The sequence below is a fragment of the Nothobranchius furzeri genome, chromosome 5, assembly GCF_043380555.1.
Source record: "Nothobranchius furzeri strain GRZ-AD chromosome 5, NfurGRZ-RIMD1, whole genome shotgun sequence".
In the NCBI taxonomy this organism is placed as follows: domain Eukaryota; kingdom Metazoa; phylum Chordata; class Actinopteri; order Cyprinodontiformes; family Nothobranchiidae; genus Nothobranchius; species Nothobranchius furzeri.
In genome coordinates this window covers 55,569,995-55,590,534 of record NC_091745.1, presented here as the reverse complement: position 1 = coordinate 55,590,534, position 20,540 = coordinate 55,569,995, and the positions used below count along the sequence as shown (strand labels likewise).

General features: G+C 41.9%; 1 protein-coding gene across 3 annotated transcripts in view; it reads left to right on the top strand.

Moving 5' to 3' along the window:
* Nucleotides 1-1,085: 1,085 nt before the first annotated feature.
* Nucleotides 1,086-20,540, top strand: part of LOC107378938 (zinc finger protein 236) — a 109,431-nt gene continuing 89,976 nt past the window's right edge. For all 3 annotated transcript variants that reach the window (XM_070550928.1, XM_054740632.2, XM_054740633.2), the window contains exons 1-6: nt 1,086-1,324; nt 2,597-2,703; nt 8,034-8,198; nt 8,292-8,473; nt 8,995-9,125; nt 13,019-13,191. In XM_070550928.1, the coding sequence (XP_070407029.1) occupies nt 1,273-1,324; nt 2,597-2,703; nt 8,034-8,198; nt 8,292-8,473; nt 8,995-9,125; nt 13,019-13,191 (810 nt within the window). In that variant the 5' untranslated portion in view covers nt 1,086-1,272. The remainder of the gene's footprint in view (nt 1,325-2,596; nt 2,704-8,033; nt 8,199-8,291; nt 8,474-8,994; nt 9,126-13,018; nt 13,192-20,540) is intronic.

Genomic DNA, 20,540 nt, shown 5'->3' with positions numbered 1-20,540 from the left:
TTACAAAGCTCTAGTGCTAACGCTCGCTTCGCTTTGTGCAGTAAAAATAAATTCTCCTGACTTCCTGTCATTGTGAGCGAATGATGAAAGTGCCAAACTTACCAGGAAGCAAATCAAATGTCTCGTTACCTTCGCAAGGATTTCACAGCCGTTCATGCATGAACTTTTGTATGAATCTTTACAATGCTGTCAATTTATTACACCTACTTTTGCAGAAGTATTAAGAACTTCTTACAAGACCAGACCTCTGATACTGGGAGACCTGCATTATGCTGCTGGTGGTCATATTTACACCTGTAAGTCACCATATAATAATTAACCACTGCATGAGGAATTGATGAAAATTTAGACTTTCTGGAATGGAATTGGTACAGTTGAAAAACACCGGAATGGATTAACAGCATGGCCTTGTGCAGTGGTACCTAGTGAAAGGCTCTAGCTTGGAGAATAGGAAGACATATGGAGGTAGAACATTTATCTCACAGATACAGAGTTAATTACACCTCATTCTTTGAAGAGTCATTAGCAATACCTATAAACGGACTGACATCCAGGATCACTGAAACACCAATGGAGCATTTACAACTCACTACCTCCCTCTACTGGTGGTCAATTAAAGTACATATATTTTACAATAATTCTTCAAAAGACATGTATTAAACATGTTTGGGAACTGAAGCAAACATATAACACTTGATTATATTGCACCATCTCATAGGTTACTGCTTCAGCGTTGTGCCATCGGGGATCTTTTCATATTGTGATGTTGGAAAACACTTAGTAGTGATTTTAAACACTTGTTGTGTCAGTGGCCCCAGCTGCAATAAACACATATCTGGCTCTTGTGTGACTTAAACTGTCCATTATATTATGACTAGCCTACATTTGAACATATAAAATCATTGCTCTCAAGAGTTTAAATTAATCAGTTTTTATTTGATTATTTTTGGTAAACACAATCATGATGATTAATGTTTTTTTTTTTTTTTTTACATTTTATTCTTTGTGTTCCATTAAAATTGACTTTCAACGTCTGAATGCGCCTTTTCTATAATTTGTATTTCTTTTTTTGGCCATTAGGTAGTACTTGTAGTGTGGCTCGTCTGACTTGGGCACACCTGAGCTGCTGGTGCGGTGACTCGGACGGCAGATGTCTCTCTAGTCCGTGATTCCGAGCGCCTCTCGTGGATTCGCTGCGCTCTGCATAGATGACCGAATCGCCATTTTGAAAAGCAAATCGTTCACAGCACACCCGTCTTGAGTACAGGAACTATGCCGCGGGGTCGGCCTCGCAAACTGAACCTAGACAGGGAGGACAAACCAGGTAACAAGTTCCAAATTGCAATAAATAAAAAATAGCGGTTACGAGCTATCCAAAAAGTCTGGTATTATTTCGTGAAGCACCGCTGCAGTCTATATAATAACACTTGAAGGTAGTGTATATAGTCCCCGGATATAGTATTGCGGGTGGGCTTTGCTTTGTACGACGAAGGAGTGATTGAGGCGGAATGATATTAATAACGTTTCGGTGGCTCTTCTTATTGGCTTCCAGTCTAAATTGGTGTCCGCGAGGAGAGGACCCGTAGACCCACTCCGCGTAGCGGCACTTAACCATTGTTTCTTTAAACCAATCCATTGTTTTTTTTAGAAAGTCGTTGTTAGCTTGTGGTTGCTAACTAGCTAGCTTTAGCTTCGCGGTTAGCACGCTAAATGTGTGCCTTTGTTGTTTTGGTTCTGTGGAGCTCTGGCTGCGTCTGTGGCGCAGCTGTCCAGCTGCAGAGGGGACAGAAGTGTTTAGTCAAAGCTAGCTGTGTCAGGCTCTAATGTTGTGACAGGCGTAAGTTGGAGAAAGTGCTCGTAAGATTTAGCTTTTTAAATTGTACATTTTCACTAGCTGATGTTGTGAAAAAGTCAAAAACCCTAATCAGAATGATTGGATTCTGATCGCAATAAAGTCAATAAATCTAGGGATTACAATTAAAAATAAAATGTGTAGAGTCGCAAACCCCGTTTGAAGCTTCATTATTACAGAATGTAATATAATAGGTTACATTATGAAATAAAAATGAAGAAAGAAAAAGACCTTAAATTGCCCTTTGATCAAGTTTAAAGGCACAAGTGCTTTTTATATTTGTTGAACAACAATAACCACTTAAAAGTAATGCGTATATTTGCATTCCAATAAATTAGCAGATTAAACATAAAATGTGTTTGTTAGATTTTTAATGTTTTTTTTCTTAAAAGATTTCTACAAACCTTTGTAAGGTTTCTATTGAACACATGCTTTTTTTTATTTTGTTCTGTATGAGACTGACTTTGAATTAATTAAATTGCAAACTGATTGATATCTGTAATAGTATCATTCTGTAACAGAGATGTATTTAATTAAGCCAAAGCTACAGAGAGTTGCATGTGGCCCTAGAGCTGCAGATTGCAGACCTCACGGTCTGATAAGAAAGAAGATGCACGTTTAGAAAACAGATAAAAAGATTGTTAAACTAACATCCAAACAGTTGTTTAATCATTTCTTCTAAAATGCTAATCCAGAGAAAACTCCCAGGTCACATTAAGATGCAGATTTCTCCTGCATCTTTAGATTTCAGTGATGGAGCAAAGGAAAAGAAGTGCAGGATATGCTCCCAGATCTTCACCAAAGAGAGCAGGTTGCAGAAGCATCTCCGTGAGCATGAGCTCAACGATAAGGTGGGTAAATCACAGAAATGTCAGCTCTGGTTGCTGTTAAGTAAAAGATCAGCTGAAGAGGTGGTTTTGTTCTGTACTTTAAATTTATTTAGTAAGTGATGGTTTTAACACGCCTTTCTCAGCTTATGCATTCGCTTTCCTGCAAGATTCATGAAATTACTCCTCTAGCAAAGTTTTAAATTAATGAACAGCGGCCTCAACAATAATCCGAGCTGTTAAAGTTGAGAGCTCATCTAGACGTACTTGAGAGTTGCAGCTCCTCCGTAGCAGCCATGTTTAGTCTTGTTTCCCGTATTCAGTGGAGATCCTTTATTTAACCTTTACATGGTGTTAAATTAATCACCTTCTCAAGAAGGATTCCTCTTCCTTTATCATAGGTATGAATAAAATAAAGGAGGTCAAAGTTTAAGAGATGTAGGTGAAACTGATCAACATACTCATGGAGGTGTTGGAGGTGCTGCGTAACCATAACAACCATATTGACAGAGGTAAAACACACCAGTCAGGGATTAACAGATATAAACCACAGTGATTTCCAGCTGACATGTTGGACGAAGTGATCCTTAAAGGGATATTCCACCCAAAATTAAAATTTTGTCTGTTGACTTATTCGCCAGCGTTAATAGAGCATTAGATAAGTGTGGAAAAAACAATTTGTAACCAGTCCAGTCATTCTCCTGACCTGGCCATGCTCCTTTCGCTTTAGCTTAGCATAAAACACAGTAAGTGAATGGATCCAACTAGCGTTGTGTGCCATTTTAAACTTGGCACTACTTTATGACAAAGCACAGCTGTAAGCCTCCGCTGGCAGCCCAAAGACGCAGCTTCTGTAAGCGCAGATGCACACGTTGTTAAAGAACTAGCATTAAATCCTGCGCGCACGCATGTGCAAATAATGCAGCTTCAAGTTTTCTCTTTTATTTGAAGATTTCTTATAAATGTCTTAAACAGCAATACTTCAGTTTTATTTTTAAAACACGATTAGCAGTGGCGGTTCGTCCATAGGGGGTGTGCCTTATGCCCAATTTATTGACCCTTTGCACGTGACGTCACGCCACTCATGTGACCGCCCCCTTCGCCATGATGGATGGCAACAAGACCGTTTACACCCGTAGAAACTCCAGTGAAGCTAGTCAAAACAAGCCAGTTTGTAGCCTTTTAACACTTTTATTTAGTTGATTTGACAGTAAAATGGTTTTAGTTTGCTGCGTGGTTGGCTGCACTAACAGACAAGGTTATAAACTCAACTCGTTTAGTTTTTTAATAACTGATGAAGACTGAGGACGGAGATGAACTACCGCGTCAAGTGAACTAGCAGCCCTCAGATTTGCAGTGAACATGTTTTTACCGGGTAAGGTTGACGTTCATTTATTTCACGAGGAAGACAGGGACAGGGATAAATGTGATGTGTTTATACTAGTTATTGATAATCCTGATGGATGGATATTTCACCACGGAGGATGCGCGCCGTCCACTGTAGTGTAAAGCGAGATAATTATTAACAATATTAAAGCTCCGATGTATGATTACGTGTGTTAAAATTACGTTTTTTATTTATTTGAGCGTCGCCGTTTAGAGATCTTCTCATTCCGGTGTGAGAGCAGCAGCTGAACCCGGTAACACCACCAGCAACAAGGGATCCGGACTTTTTAACAATCAGCTTTGGTGTAAAGTGAAACGCTGTTTATAACATAATGTTATAAATCCAGCTGGGTGAATTTAGGCAAAGTCAGCAACATGTTTACATTAGTGAACAGCTGCAGAGAGAACGTAAGCTAACCTTGGTAAGCTAGTTAACATATCGCTCTCTATGAGCCCCTGCTAGATGCGCTTCTTCTTCTGTTAACTGAACTGGGCATGAACTAGTTGAAGGAATGCTGGAGGAGTTTTGTTTTGGTTTTGATCGCAAAAACAATTTCAGGCTCTACTTTTCTCTTTGTTTAGTAATCGTGTCGCTCACTGTTTACGTCCAGCATGGTGGACCCACGTGATTAGGTGACGTCAATGCAAAGGGTCAATACTTCTCCTTCAGCTCCATCAGGGAGAGACGTCTCCTGGGGAGTGTTGTAAAGCAATACCCCGCCAGGACAACAGCGGGCGTAGCGCCGTTCTGTGGTGTCCTGTCATGTATCCGGTCCAAGATAGTGTGTTTGTATTGTGTTTTTTTTTGTATTTGAGACTTTTTAACACGGACAAATTTGTCACTCATTCTCCTCCACCTCTTCATGCACTCGCCACCTCTAAACCCATGTTTCCCATCATTTCTGTTCACAAAAAAAAACGCTTTCTGAAAACCATTTCCTCCCCCTGTCATGGGGGAGTAAGTAGTTTATATTTTTAGACTTTTTCCACGAGGGACTCTTCAAGCTTCCCCATGTCTGCCGCTAGATGTCCTCAGCTCTCTTTAAGTTTTTGAGGGTGCAATGGCGGCGCTGTAGACGACAGCGGTGTCCTGACCAATCATTAGCTTGTGTTCTCCATCTTGACAGATGGATGTTTAGAAACGAGAGCTCGACTCTGTCCATCCTTGTGAGCCTGCTGGAGAGCCCTTGAAAGGACGCATAATGGCGTTGCTTGCATCCATCCTGACGCAGATGGAGGAGTTTAAATCTGGCTTTACAGGAAGAGGAAGAAGATAGGAATCACAAAATATAAAAAAAACATGAAAATTAAACTAAACGATCTATAATCATACAGATGATAAATGCTGTGTATAATCTGCATTGAAGTGTAGATTAAAAATGTTCTCTCACACTTTTACCGTGACCAAATTGTCTTGCAACATATTTCCTGTTCGTTTTTGGCGAAGCAGTCTCTACCACCGACCTATGCTAACTCGTGCATGTGCACTGGATCCCCGTCTCAAATACAACGAATAGGAGGGGGCTTTAATTTAAACGGCTGCTTCAAGAGATCATGTTGCATTGCTGTGTTTTTCCTTTATTTAGCTTTTTTTCTGCCCTTTTATTTACTGTCAGTGTTGACTAGAAAACATTAATTCTTTCATAATAATGGTGATTTGGCACCCCCTAGTGGTGATATGTGGTTAGTGCATCTACCATCCACAGATGGCATGACTGCGCCCCACCCAAAAATAAATTCACCAACCGCCACTGCTGATTAATTAAACTTCTGCATGTCTGGGAGGAAGTCATTTCTCCGTTTTGTGAGTACGCGCACAAACACGCACATACTGAGCAGTGCCTTCTCCTTGAATCTGCTTTCCTTGTTTATTAATCATGCAGGAGTAACATTGTAGGCTATCTGCAGAGCTGTCTGAAGAGTTTTCCAAGTTCCTTATGGTCTGCAGGGGGAACAGGGGTCATTCAAATCAAGTTATTTTGGATCACCAGACAGGTGGAGCAGGTCCAGGTATTTGGTAAAGCTCTGCTTTGTGTTGATCAGAATCAGCCAGTCAGGTCTCCGTTCCTGCACAAGGCTGCATGGGTTGAGCTCGGCGCAGCGACTTTGTGCAGAAATTAATTCCACATCTCACTCACGTACACACTCACACACAATGGCAACAATGCGTGTGTATTTTATGTCGGTTTGCTAACAACGTGTGCATCTGTGTTTACAAAAGCTGGTGTCTTTGGGGCTGCCTTGTACCTTTCAGCGGAGGCTTAGCTGTGCTTTGTCATAAAGTAGTCCCGAGTCTAGCATGGCCCCTGTGATTCTTTTATGTTACTAATTATTTTCACTTGCAGTCATTCTGATTATTTAGGTTACTGAGCAGAATTGGGATCACTACTGAGTGATTTTAAGAACTCTTTTACACACAACGCTAGTTGGATCCATTCACCTACTGTGTTTTATTGCCAAAGTGAAAGGAGGACAGCAGGGTCAGGGGAATTATTGGGCTGGTTAAATAGTTTCCCCCCATTTTTCTAACTCTGGGAAATATGTCAACAGACACATTGTCACTTTTGGGTCGCATATTCTTTCATAGGTTTTAGATGCTCTAAACTGAGGACGTGTAAACTGTGCAATCAGTCAATGAGTCAATCTTTTTTTTATAAAGTGCCTTCCAGCCACCAGCCAAGAAGGCCCTAGGTGCTGTACGTGGTGAAGAGGCAGATAAAACAAACGACGCAATAACGTTACAATAAAAAGATTCAAATCATTAAAAAACAGAAAGATAATAACCATAAAACAACAAAAAAAGATAAAGACTGCTTAATCTAGAGGTGAAGTTTGTTCCAAAAGCTAGGGCAGCGATCCCCAACTCCCTGCCCTGAGGGCCGGCATCCAGCATGTTTTACTGTTTTCTCTGCTCCAACACACCTGATTTCAATCAGCAGGTGATTAACAGTCTTCTGCAGAGCCTGGTGAGCTGCTGAACAGGTGACTCAATTGTGGAGAGGAAGTCTGACTCTTTTCTGCAAGTTCAGTTTCCCTGGTCTCAGGGAGGAACACTGCTCTCTTCTTAAAATCCTGGTTGGAAGTTAGGAATGTGGTGCCTTCCTCACCGTAGCTGCTGAGCTTCCAAGTTTAGATTCTATTAGTTTAGCTTAGTTCATTGTAAACTAAACCTTATAGCCATAAATGTATTTATTTATTATTGTCTTTCTTGCCAAAGTACGCCTGTTCCATTATTATTTCTATGAAATAACAAAACCTAAATAAAAAGTTGAAGTTCTGTGTGCCTCTGTGGTGATGAGCAGACAGTAATGGCTTCTCTGAAGACTCTAGTGCAGATATTTACTCTTATGAAGCAATGAGCTGATGCGGATCTATCGCAGGTTTCTGTGTTTAATTGGCTAATCGGTTTATTGGTCTGTTCTAAGTATTTATGCTTTTTATCACCTATTAGCAGCCTCAGCAGGGCCATATTTTTCTTTTCTGCTTGAATTATTTTTTTTTCTTTTTCCCTCTCATTCTCAAACATCACACCTGTTTCATCACAGAAGTTAAGAGATAAGTGTTATAATTAGAATGATTGAGGAGAAAAGCTCTCTTTACTATCAGGGTTTCTATTTTTTCATGCAGAAATGCAGTGATTGGTCCCACCTCCCTTCACTGAACCTGTACTTTTGGACCATTTCAATTTCAAGGGCTTTTATGTGAATTGCCTCCAAGCTGTAGAGAGCTAGCCTCGGGGTCCGCCAGTCACCAGAGTCCACTTTGCTCTCAGCCTTCTCCAGATTCACAAAGCTTTCTGAAATTGACTCAACTCGGCTCCTCTCACAGAAGTGGAAATGAATTCTGGAAGCATTTCTGCCTCATGAGAATTACTGATAATATTTGATTCAGTGTGAGTTTTAGAGGCTTCTCACCACGTGTGTGTGTGTGTCGTTCACGCTACAATTTACCTTTTCTCCTCATTGTAGCCTTATCGCTGTGACCAGTGCTCGCAGACTTTTAATGTGGAGTTCAACCTCACCCTGCACAAATCAACACACACCATGTGCGACTTCACCTGTCCTGTTTGCAATAAAAGGTTTTCCCGCATCGCAGGCCTCAAATCCCACATCATGCTTCACAAAAAGGAGGAGGTAAGCCTCGCAGGAAGCTGTCACACTCGTTCATCGCTTATAACCTTTTTTTTGTCTCCGAGTTTTATTTTTCCTTGGTTTCGTTTCCTACAGAACCTTATCTGCTCAGTGTGTGGAGATGAGTTTGTTCTTCAAAGCCAGCTCTCGCTGCACTTGGACGAGCACCAGAAGGAGCTGTCGGGCGTCAGGGTGGCGTACACCTGCAAAAGCTGCAGCAAGGAGTTCAAGATGTTCACCGAATACAAGGAGCACACCAAGAGTCACATCAGGATGAGGTCAGCTGCAACTTCTGACACACACACACACACACACACACACACACACACACACACACACACACACACACACACACACACACACACACACACACACACACACACACACACACACACACACACACACACACACACACACACACACACACACACACACACACACACACACACACACACACACACACACACACAGAGTAACCTGATAAGTGCATGTGAAGTCAAAACCGAAGGAGCGTTTTTGATGTGCTGCAACAATTGTGAGCTGTTCTGTTATCATTGGTGCTGAAGATTTAACTTTAATCAGTTGTTGTGGCTCTAACTTGTCCTGTCACTAATGTTTATAACATTTTTGTCAAAAATGTTAGTTGTGTAAAATAAAAAAGAAGTCTCGTTGACATATTACTGAAGAACCTTCTCTTTAGTAATCTAGAGGCCTGTTTTCTTGTTTTGTTTTGCTTTTTTCCTGCAAATGCGTTTTTAAAGAAACCAGTGAGCATCGTCTGTGCTTGTTCCCTTCTTAGGACGCTGTCGGCCAGTTCCAGAAACTACAAGAAAAACATTGACCGCAGCGGGTTCACCAACGGCTGCCATCATTGTGGGAAAGCTTTCAAAAAGCCCAGCCAACTCATCAGACACATACGGATACACACAGGTGAGCAGGAAACCTCCAGTGTGCTTCTAGTAAAATTCAATTCAATTCAAAAATACTTTATTAATCCCAGAGGGAAATTGATTGCTGTAGTAGCTCAGAATAATAATAATAAAGAGTTATTGTATATTACAATGGCTGTTGGCAGGAAGGATCTCCAGTAGCGGTCAGTGTTGCAGCAAAACTGAAGAAGCCTCTGACTGAAGACACTCTTCCGTTGTCGGACAGTCTTGTGAAGAGAATGCTCAGGGTTGTCCATAATTTTCTTGATTCTCTGGAGAATCCTTCCTTGCATTATCTTCTCCGGTGGTTCCACAGTCGTCCCCAGAACAGAACCAGCCTTTTTTATTAGGCTGTTGAGCCTTTTCAGGTCCCTGCTTCTGATGCTACTACCCCAACAGACGATGGCTGAAGAGATTACACTCTCAACAACAGACTTGTAGAAGATCTGCAGCATCTTGCTACAGACATTGAAGGACCTAAGCATCCTCAAGAAGTGCAGTCTGCTGTGTCCCTTCTTGTAAACGGCTTAGCTGTTCTTTCTCCAGTCCAGTCTGTTGTCCAGGTGAACTCCAAGGTGTTTGTATTCCTCAACCACCTCCACTTCTTCTCCCATGATGGAAACAGTGTTTGACTCCACCCTGTTTCTTCTGAAGTCCAAAATCATCTCCTTTGTTTTGTTCACATTCAAGGTCAGATGATTGTTTCCACACCGTGCCACAAAGCGCTCCACCAGCTCTCTGTACTCAGCTTCCTGTCCATCTCTGATACACCCGACAACTGCAGAGTCATCTGAGTATTTCTGTAGATGACAGGTCTCTGATTTGTACTGGAAGTCTGAGGTGTACAGGGTGAAAAGAAATGGTGAGAGTACAGTCCCCTGTGGTGCTCCAATGTTACTGATCGCCTGGTTTGATGTGCAGTTCTCCAGCCTCACAAACTGTGGTCTGTTTGTCAGGTAGTCTTTAATCCAGGCGATAGTTGAGGCCCCCACCTGTGTCTTCTGGAGTTTCTGGCAAAGTACATCAGGCTGGATTGTGTTAAATGTACTGGAGAAATCAAAGAACATGACCCTGATAGTGCTGCCTGCTTTGTCCAGATGACAGTGGATTGGTTGAAGCAGCTGGATGATGGCATCTTCAACTCCAACTCCATGGCGATAAGCAAACTGCAGCGGGTCCTGATATGTTCTAGTTTGCTTATTCAGGTGGACCAACAGGAGTCTCTCCAGGACCTTCATGATGTGGGATGTCAAGGCAACTGGTCTGTAGCCGTCATTGACTGATGGGCGAGTTTTCTTTGGAACTGGAACAAGGCAGGATGTCTTCCACAGGACTGGAACCTTCTCCTGGGCCAGGCTGAGGTTGAAGGGGTGCTGCAGAATCCCACAGAGCTGCTCTGCACAGGCCTTCAGTACTCTGGGACTGACACCATCTGGACCTGCAGCCTTGTTCCTGTTCAGTCTCTCCAGCTGCCTCTTCACCTGACTTCTAGAGACAGATAGGTGGGAGGGGGAGGTAAATGGGGCAGCAGCATCTCCTGACTTGGTTAAAGACAGATTTATAGAACCAGAAGAGTCCATGACTGCTTTAGAGGAAAAAAGAGCTGGCGTGTGACAGGAAAATGTTGGATCAGAGGAGGATGGGATGTCTGATTGGCTGGGGACAGGCAAGGAGGATGCTGGGATTGTTCCTGAACTGAACCTATTGAAGAACTTGATCAGTTCATTGGCTGTGTCCAGGCTGCCATCTGTGCAATCCTTTCTCTGCTTGAAGCCTGTGATCTTCTTCATCCCTGACCAGACATCTCTGATATTGTTCCTCTGTAGTTTGTTCTCCAGCTTCTTCCTTTATGCCTCCTTGCTGTCTCGGATCTTGATCTTCAGTTGCTTCAGTATACTCCTCAATAATTCCCTGTCTCCCTCCATGAAGGCTCTTTTTTTCTCATTTAGCAGATTCTTCAGTTCACTGGTGATCCAGGGTTTGTTATTAGCGAAGCATCTCACTGTTCTGGTGGGTATGCTGTTGTCCACACAGAAGTTTATATAGTCAGTGACACATCCAGTCATGGCATTGATGTCCTCTTCATATCCTTGGCAGAGAGTCATCCAATCTGTGGTCTCAAAACAACCCTGCAGGGCTTCTTCAGCGTCCTGTGACCATTTTCTCACAGTTCTTCTTGTCACAGGTTGCCTCTGAACAAGTGGTTTGTATTCTGAGCAGAGAAGAACAAGATTGTGATCTGATTGTCCCAGAGGACGTCTTGTTTTGGACATGTATGCATTCTTTACATTTGCATAACGCAAATCCAATGTCTTGTTTTCTCTGGTGGAGCAGCTGACAAACAGTTGAAATGTTGGAAGTGTAGCAGAGAGCGAGGCATGATTAAAATCACCAGATATAGCCACAAATGCATTGGGGTGCTGGGTTTGTAGCTTAGCGACAACGGAACTGATGGCTAAAGCTAAAGAGAAAACAAGTGAATTGGTGCAGGAAATGTTGGTAATTTGTCTACCCCGCCCCCGTCACGGTGCCTTAATGCATTTATTAAACTGCTCTTGTTTAGTTATCCTCCATGTAACAGTGATAAACACTGTGTTTAACTGTTACCGTCCTGACCGATCATTAATAACTGAAGAGACAAGAATGTCATTGTTGCCATGGACACAGTGGGTTATGTAATTGGTTTTGCCTTGAACTCTGGGTTTTAATGTGTAAAAATTAGTCAGCCGCACTTAAGTGTCTAATTGACTTCAGCAAACATGGTGACGGCTACAGATCGACTGTAGACAGAAAATCTATTTGTGACTTTTTTTAGACATTTATAATAAAAATACACACTTTTTAACTACAACAGTACATATTATTGTAATTTCCAGCATTTTATGATGTCACAGAAAGATTTGGCCTGTGATTGTGACACAGAAAGGTCTGATAGGAAAGCTTCTTTGCCTAGCATGCACTGGGTTTGTGGTGAGCTGACAGCAGCAGCCTTTTTCTCCCTGATGGACAGATCCGACCGACCAAGCCTGTTGGAGTGAGACGTACCTGTGCTCTGGGTTAGTTGTGTTGTTTAGATGCTGACACCTGGCTGTAGGAGCCGAGCAGGTGTCCTCTGAGTGATGTTGACTCAAACAGCAGTTCCAACAGTTTGAACACATTTTCTGTCTCATTAATAGAAATCTAGGCAATATTAGGCGTCAACAGCTCGAGTCTCCCATCTGTCTGATATGGGCTCACTCCTAATCCTCCCCGATTAAAAAACACCTTCTCCATAACCGCACGGTGTACCACGACACATGGCTCCTCTGTCATGTGTGGAGTGATGATGGGCCTTTTGAAACTCTTGATGCTGTGTTGCTCTGAGATTGTTCAGCTGTTTGGGTTGAGGGCGGCGTTGCCAGTAGCTTTCATCCACATGTTGATTGCACATCATCCACGTGTTAATTGGTTCTGTTGGCTTGCTGGCTGCATGACTAATGGTGGAGGATGCTGTGCTTTGAATCTTAATCAGCCTATAAGCTCCGGAGGTCAGGAGTTGCTTCCAGTGACGATAAACACCCACACACATAAAACAAACAAACAAACAAACACAAGCCGTCTGTTTCTGGTGTTCACAGAGCTGAAGCCCATCTGTTCTAGCTTTAGGAAAGTCTTTATGGTGACAGAAGGCTGCATCACACCAATGAGCTGGTCTGGCTGTAACACATGTATAGCAAAGCCTTTTTAAAATCTCACTGAAGAATTTTCTTGTAGTTGAATTTTCTATCAAAAATGGCAACATTTACTACATTTTTGCAAATGTATTTATTTAAGTACAACTTTGAGCTCATTACACCATATACACGAATTAAATTCTCGGCTGCTGCTTAAACTGACCTTTTCTCTTCCCTTCAGGTGAAAGACCCTATAAGTGCACACACTGCAACAAGGCCTTCAACCAGAAGGTGGTGCTGCAGACTCACATGGTGAAACACACAGGAGAGAAACCTCACCTCTGCATGTTCTGCCCTGCATCCTTCTCCCAGAAAGGGAACCTGCACTCTCATGTTCAAAGGGTTCACTCTGAGGTAACAATGGTACAGCACACAATCACTGTTCTCTGTGTTTTAGTTTCAGTTCTTTTGCGTGCAGTTACACACTAGCTGCACATGATTCACAGTTATTGGCCCAAATAGTCCCCTAAAAGGGATTTTAGGCCACCTTGTAGTCTGTTTCTATGCAGATCTTTTAAATAGTCACCATCTTACCTGTTACATCCTGAATGGTTTCAATTAGGAGAAAAATGGAGTTCTCACCCTTCAAGAATGATATGCTAATGGCTAGTCTGAATCAAGTTAAGACCAAAGTGGGTTGCTGCTTGGATCTCCTGAATTTCACAGTGGATCAGTTCTTTTTTCAAAAGCCTTCAGATTCAGACACACTTTGTGGCAGCGTTAACAGTTGAGGCAGAGAACGAGCTTCGTGCTTTGGTGCTAGGATGGAGAGTTAGCAACAAACAAATATTCTCGTTAGCTATTAGTTTTAGCTCTAGAGCAAAAAGTTGTGCCTTTGATCCACAGGCTGAGTTTGGTGGAAGCTTCTTACTTTTTCAGCTGTAAAACAATTTAAAGAAAATGTCTTTTGTACGTTCTTTCTGCGTGTTTCATCCAACTACATTACGGTTCTTTTTTTAACACTTTAAGCAATAGTGTTATTTCTACCTTGTTTTGCTGACATTTCGACTATCACTGTAGCCTTCCTCAGAGCTTTGCCGCTGTTGGTGGCAGCAGTAGCAGCTCAGGAGGTAGAGTGGGTTGTCCAGTAATCAGAAACAACCCAAACTCTAACAACGAGCTAACGCTAACATGAGTAAACTAATGCTAAATAAGCCATGAATTAAAAAGATCCACCCTTAATTAGAAGTCCAGTAGCAACAAAGCCAGGTCACCATCATAGCCTTTTTCAGCTCCATCAAACTAGTGTAGGTTCTGCTGATGTCAACTCTGTTTTTAGCTCTTTGCTTCACCTTCAAAGACATTACTCTTTTTCTTTCACTTCCAGGCTCTGCCATGGTGCCAACAAAAAAAAAACACATTGATCTTCTTCCTTTGCTTTTAATTAACAATCGGTGAACTGAAAGGCTCAAGGCACGTCACAAAGTAAACATTCCAATAAAGGGAAGTTCATTGAGCCAATAAGTAAAAAGTTTCCTATATAAGGAATCCAGTAGATTACATCGAGTCACTGACTAGGGTCCAGTGTCTTTACAGCAATCCTCATACTAAGCAAGCATTTAGCGACAGTGGAGAGGAAAACTCCCTTTTAACAGGAAGAAACCTCCAGAGGATCCTGGCTCAGTATAAACAGCCATCCGCCACGACTCACTGGGGATCGAGAAGATAGAGCACACACACATACACGCACACACACACACACACACACGCACGCATGCACACACACACATGCACGCACACACAAACAACATATATGCCAAGTAGTAATTCTATGGCTACATTGGGATTTCTAAGTAAATATTCTATTTAGTAATATATAAACTTTATTATCTTTTTCTTAGTGAATCTATAATTAAATGGGTAAACTAGTAGTAGCACATTCAATGTCAAAGAAAGTAAAATGTTAGTATCAGGAGAGGGAGAATGTACAAAGCCGGGCGTACACTGTGCGACTTTTTCACTTTTTTGAGCCGATTTTCCACTCGTGCGAGGATCCACAAGATTGGGGCGAGTTTTGCACCGAGCGTCGTGTAGTGTACAGGGGGTTACGAGAGGCGATTAACACCACGTGACCAGCTACCGATCAGCAATCGTGATCTCGCACAAACTTCTGGCGTGTTTGATATTTTGCTCGTCCCTCGTGAGGGTATCGCACTGTTGAAGCGGCGCAGCGAGCGGCTGCGACCCAAAAAGTATCAGAACCGCTCACGGCGCATGCGCAATCATGCATGAACACCGCTCGCCCGCTATTTCCCTAATAACACACGTTGTTCGTTTTTGTTTCTACACATTTTTTTACTCACAAAGATTGTCAAGAAAGCGTGTTTGTCGTGTTCATGTCAAACTAAACTGATCACAAAACACAAATTTACTTTCTTTATTTCGTTTTCCTCATCCAACCCCCATAAATCCCTGTGTGTACTCCTGCAGCACTCCCGAAGGACAACAGGCAAAACAAGACAAAAAAGTCTGATGTGTTGTGCAAAAACTGCTATTTTTAGCATATTTTTAGGGCCGACGTGTCGCTACCAGATGTACAGTGTGAGCAGTCAGGTCGCATCCGAGAACTGGGTCGTGCAGTGTGAGCGCATGACTCGTGAGATCTGCCCTGCGAGGAAGTCGTACAGTTTGAGCTGAAGCGGAGTGCTATGAGTGAAAAAGTCGCACAGTTTTCGCCCAGCTTAAGTGGTTAGCAGATGTGTTCAAGCCGATGGCCCCCTCCTTGTGGCCACCACAGCTCAGCAGAACATCATTGTAGCTTCTTCTGGGGAGAAATGCACTTTAGCCCTTTTTACAAGACCTACCGTACCGGCTAATCAGCGTAGTATTTCCGCAAAGGTGTGTCTTATAAACATACCATGGTGATACGCAAATTTTGCGGCATTCGTTCCGCCTTGCTTGGTAGTAATCTTGCAGTAATTTTCTGTCTTATAAACGGCTGTTTTGCCTTGGCGCAACAGAGGGAGGTGACATAATCACGTTGGGAGTTAATGCCGAGCTCCGGCCTGCAACTATATTGATAATGAAAGTAAAAACGGTCCGTAAGTTTTGCTTTCTGATCAAAATCAGCTGAGATGTCAAACTGGAAAATTGCATAGGCTCCGGGACCGTCTCTCCATTAAAGCTGGAGGTCAGATCACCAGAGACTGCACAGGGACTGTGGGGAACAGACACCGTTAGGAGCGGCTTGTTAAAAAAACGTAATGAGCTCGGCTTCGATCGCAATAAAAAAAACAAGTTATGTCCAAGATAAATGGAAGTCCACGGCAGTGCAGGGACCACCACATATCTCCTTTATGCCGACAATGCCTAATCTTTTGTAAAATGGGCACAATTGCGCCACATTACCACCACGGCCTGACAACTTATAAACAACCTAAGGCTCCTTGATGCCGCCATGGCGTTGCAGCAAATTGACAGCATTGTTTTTTTAAAAATGGCTTTAGAGAGAATATAAAGTTACCAGCTGAAATAGCAGGAAATAATGCAGTTAGAGAGAAGTGGTAGAAGAAGTAGTAGAGTGTGTAAAGTGGTCAGTATGTCCTCCAGCAGTCTAAGCCTATAGCAGCATAACTACAGAGATAACTCTGAATAACCTGTCCTTTATAGGTGGAGGCAGCTAAATGCTAGCCTTTTGTATTAGCTACTGGAACATTAAACAGCTGTTGTCCTAAAGAATGAACCACAAAATTGTTGCATGCAGTTTTTGGTGAACAGAAGGCTGCCCAATGTAAAGTTTCTCAAGTTTATGGCTCAAGAACCACCGAAACCAGTTTGAAAGCAAGAGCTTTACGTCTTTAAAGCAATTTAGTGTTTCTTTACTATTTCTAACAAATACAAGATGAAGATGAAGTGATTAGGAGCTGCCAGTCAGAGGTCAGGTTGTTCACGGTAAATTTCTGATGTTAGTCAAAGGCCAGCTGCACTGTGACATCATATTATTGTGCAAAAACCTTTTTTGGCTTTTATTTGAGGCCAGAGCAGGAGGGCAACAAACTGTAACTTGGCTGCTGAGCAGAGACAAGCAGCTGGAAAATGGTAATTCACATCCTGACTGTTTGTCAGGAGCTACACACACACACACACACACACACACACACACACAAACACACACAAACACACACACACACACACACACACACACACACACACACACACACACACACACACACACACACACCTTCAGACCAACAGCGTATTACCTTCGTTTCACCATGACAATGTGTCATATTATCTGACTGAAAACAGGAAATGGGTCAAATTAGTGGCTTCGCCTCTCTCCCCCTGAGTTAAAAACACATGGCAGCCATATTTAAGAGTTCTCCTGATTTGTCCCAGCTAATTTAACATCAACGTAGCTCTCTAACGATCCCTTGTCTGCTCAGATCGATGCCTGCCCCGGAGAGAATTTCTACTGAGGATCTTCATCTCTGGCATTAACTAACCAAGCCTGTTAATGTGTGGGTTGTTATTGGTGCTGTTGTGGCGCCCACAGCCTGAACTGGGTCAGCCTATTGTAGAGCACCTCCATGGTCTTCACGGGAGGGTATAGTAGGTCTGCAGCAATGGTGAATGGCACTAAATGGTAACAGAATATAAAAGCTACTACATGGTCTGATCGCCGAGCACCAGTCCAAATGAAACGGTGTGTATCTGCTTTATTGTTCCACCAGCAAGCTTACACCCGTCAGGAAGACGAAGCCTGCCTTACTCGTTTTTGTTTAATAGCTGATATTTTTATTTATTTATTTATTTATTTTTTTACCTAAATGGGGCTGTGGGTTCAAATCACTGTCATAAGCCATCAGGTAAAGTCGAGATTATTATTTATGTATTTATTATTATTATTTATGTAATGATCAGAGTGATCTCTGTATTAAAACAAAACCAGATGCTCCAGCTCTAGCTTAGTTATTTTTATTTTCGAGCACGTGAGTCAGCCCCAGTGTGTCTTTGTCACAGCGCTGGTTGGAACCACGTGAGTGAATTATTCCTGAAGGACAATGCAGCAGGACCATTTGAATCACATGTCTAATTTCCACAAGTTTGCCCATGATTCAGCCAGCTTAATAGATCAATTGGATTCAGGTGTTATTTGCCTCTGTGTTCTTATGTTGTTTCACACATGAGAGAAAATAAGTTCTTGTTCAAGTGTTTAAAGCAGTTTCTCAAGTTTCTTTTCAGCAGAGGCATATTTACTTAAAGATAAACACCTATTGTTTGCTAATTTCCACATTTTACCCAAACCAGTTATGAATCTAAAGGGTTAAAACAGAGAAGAGGTTTAACATTACTGCAGTGTGCTCAGATCTCACGGAGACGAAAACATCCATCTGACCGGCTGCATCAGGTGCCGCTTCCTCAGCAGAAACACAGCAGGTTCCTTTAAAACCTCTGGAGACCTGAGGTGTTATTTATTTTACCCAGCTGGTTTGAATTTTGCAGGACCTCAGAAGCATAGAAAGCAAACATGATCTTTTAATAATCATAAAAAACAACAAGTTATTGAATAAATTAAAATGTTCTAGATTAATTTGGTAAAAAATTAAAACATTGTTTATTGAGTCAAAATAAAAGGTCTAAGATAAACAGAAAGTGCAGATCACAGATCAGTGATGGTCCCATGCACCCTTAATGTCTACATATGTGATGGCAGGAGGTTAAGTTCTCTGAAGGTTTTCGCTGTACAGATGTGATGTTCAACCTGTTTAATTTGGTTCAAGTGCACAATGTCTTTGGATCAGTAGCCCTGTGATGATGCAGTTTCAGCATTTAATCTAGACATGTGGGTCTATCAAGTCTTTTTATTGATAAAATCAACTTCATTCATTTATTAGCTTAAACGTCTGAAGGCAGGGTTTCTTCCCCAAGTGTGTTTGTGTAAGAAAGAGCAATCAGCTGTAGACCTTTCTTTAACACCTACCAGTTTAACTCTTCTTCTGATGCCATTCCTGCTGCTTAATTCAAACCGATCAACTGAAAAGAAGTCAGATTTCAAAAGAAAATGTTCACATGTGTTCGGTATTTCTAATGTCTCACACTAGAAATCATGTTAAAACACACCAGCTGTTTGGAAGTTTTTTTTTTAACGAGACACTTTTAATTGAGTTTTAAAATGTATTTTATTAGTTAACTCAAAATAATTCACTTTAATGTTAGATTGCATCAGGCCATGAATAATGGCTGAAATCTGACGCGTTCAATTCAAGCCCCCTCAATGCGGGTCTGAAATTGAAGCCAATGCAGAAGTGAAATAAATTGCAGTTCCATCCTCATCCGCTGGGGGCTGGTGTCAGAAGTTAAAAATACCAATTTCACAGCAGAAATAAACATGTTTACAGCCTGGTTCCAAAACATGTTTTTGGTTTAATTGATCTAGTTTACACTCATAACAGCTCTGAGGGGGGTGAATTTTTTTTGTCACTCCTCTGTTTAAGTGTATTAAATTCCTAAAATTCTGTATAATTAATGAGCATCAGACCCACGTGACCGCCGCCTCAAACCCACGTGACCACAGAGCTAGCTCCGTGGAAAGGCCTCAGTAGCCTCACTCGAGTCTCGGGCTGGTTGACCTTTTGACCTTGAACCTTTCACTAATATCTTTAAAGCAAAATCAGCACAAACACAAACTTTTAGCAGCACAAACCAGCACAAACATAGCACAAATGTTTGACTCCAATTTTGTTGGATTTGAAGAAGGTGGGGGACCGACCAACTTCACTCAGGTCCTTCAGTCTCCTGTTTTCCAAACTCTCTCAGCTGGAAATCTCCACTTTTCTCTACTGCTACTTGATTCTGGCCACTCTCACTCAGGACGTTCAACCGAAAGCTCTCAACTGTCCACCTTTGGCTAAATGGCAACATTTTTTCAGTCTGGCTAAAAGTCTGTTTAGTCTGTCTCATAATCATGACAGTTATGTCATATTGAACAACAGTTGTATTTGATTCTAATTTTAATGTTTCAGGTAGAGTTGCTGTGTGATTACTGTGTCCTGTGGCCCATGACCCGTGTCAGCCCGGTTTTGGATGTGGTCTTGCTGAGTTATCTGTAGCAAGGTGCTCGGCTATCTGGGAGGTGGTCTGAGTTGGTTCTGTGCTCTGTGGTGGCTGCTGGTTTCCTGGTGCTTGTGGCACTTCACATTCCTGCACACGCACAAACACATGCTTGTTGATGTTTGTTGTTCATGGTTTATATATGTGTTGATGTTTGTTGTTCATTGTTTATATGTTTATAGTTGTTCATCCCACATATTCTTGATGATTCTTAGAAATGTTTCTTTACAGGTGCAGCAGCTGGTTGCTGTTTTTTATGTTGGTTTCCTAGTTGTTTTTATTTTCCTCTGTCCTTTACTCGTTTGTCCTCTATCAACCCTCTTTATTCCAGATTGGTTCAGCATTTACATGCTAATGTGGCGATACATAACCCAAAGCAATATTACAATCACATAAATTTTTATTCAAAGGGAACCTCGTACACAACAGGCTCCTCTTGATAGAGCAAATCTGTTCAGCACATTCTGACAGACAGACTGCCATTCGTCTGTCATGTTGCTGTACAGGACATTTTTAGAGTTTTTCTTTTTAAAGATAAATAGTATTACATTTAAAGAGCAATACTTTCACATTATCATTTTCCCACACTTTCTGCATACCTGTATTTTGTTGTTTTTAATAAAGAATGACAAATTATTTAAGTTTATGGT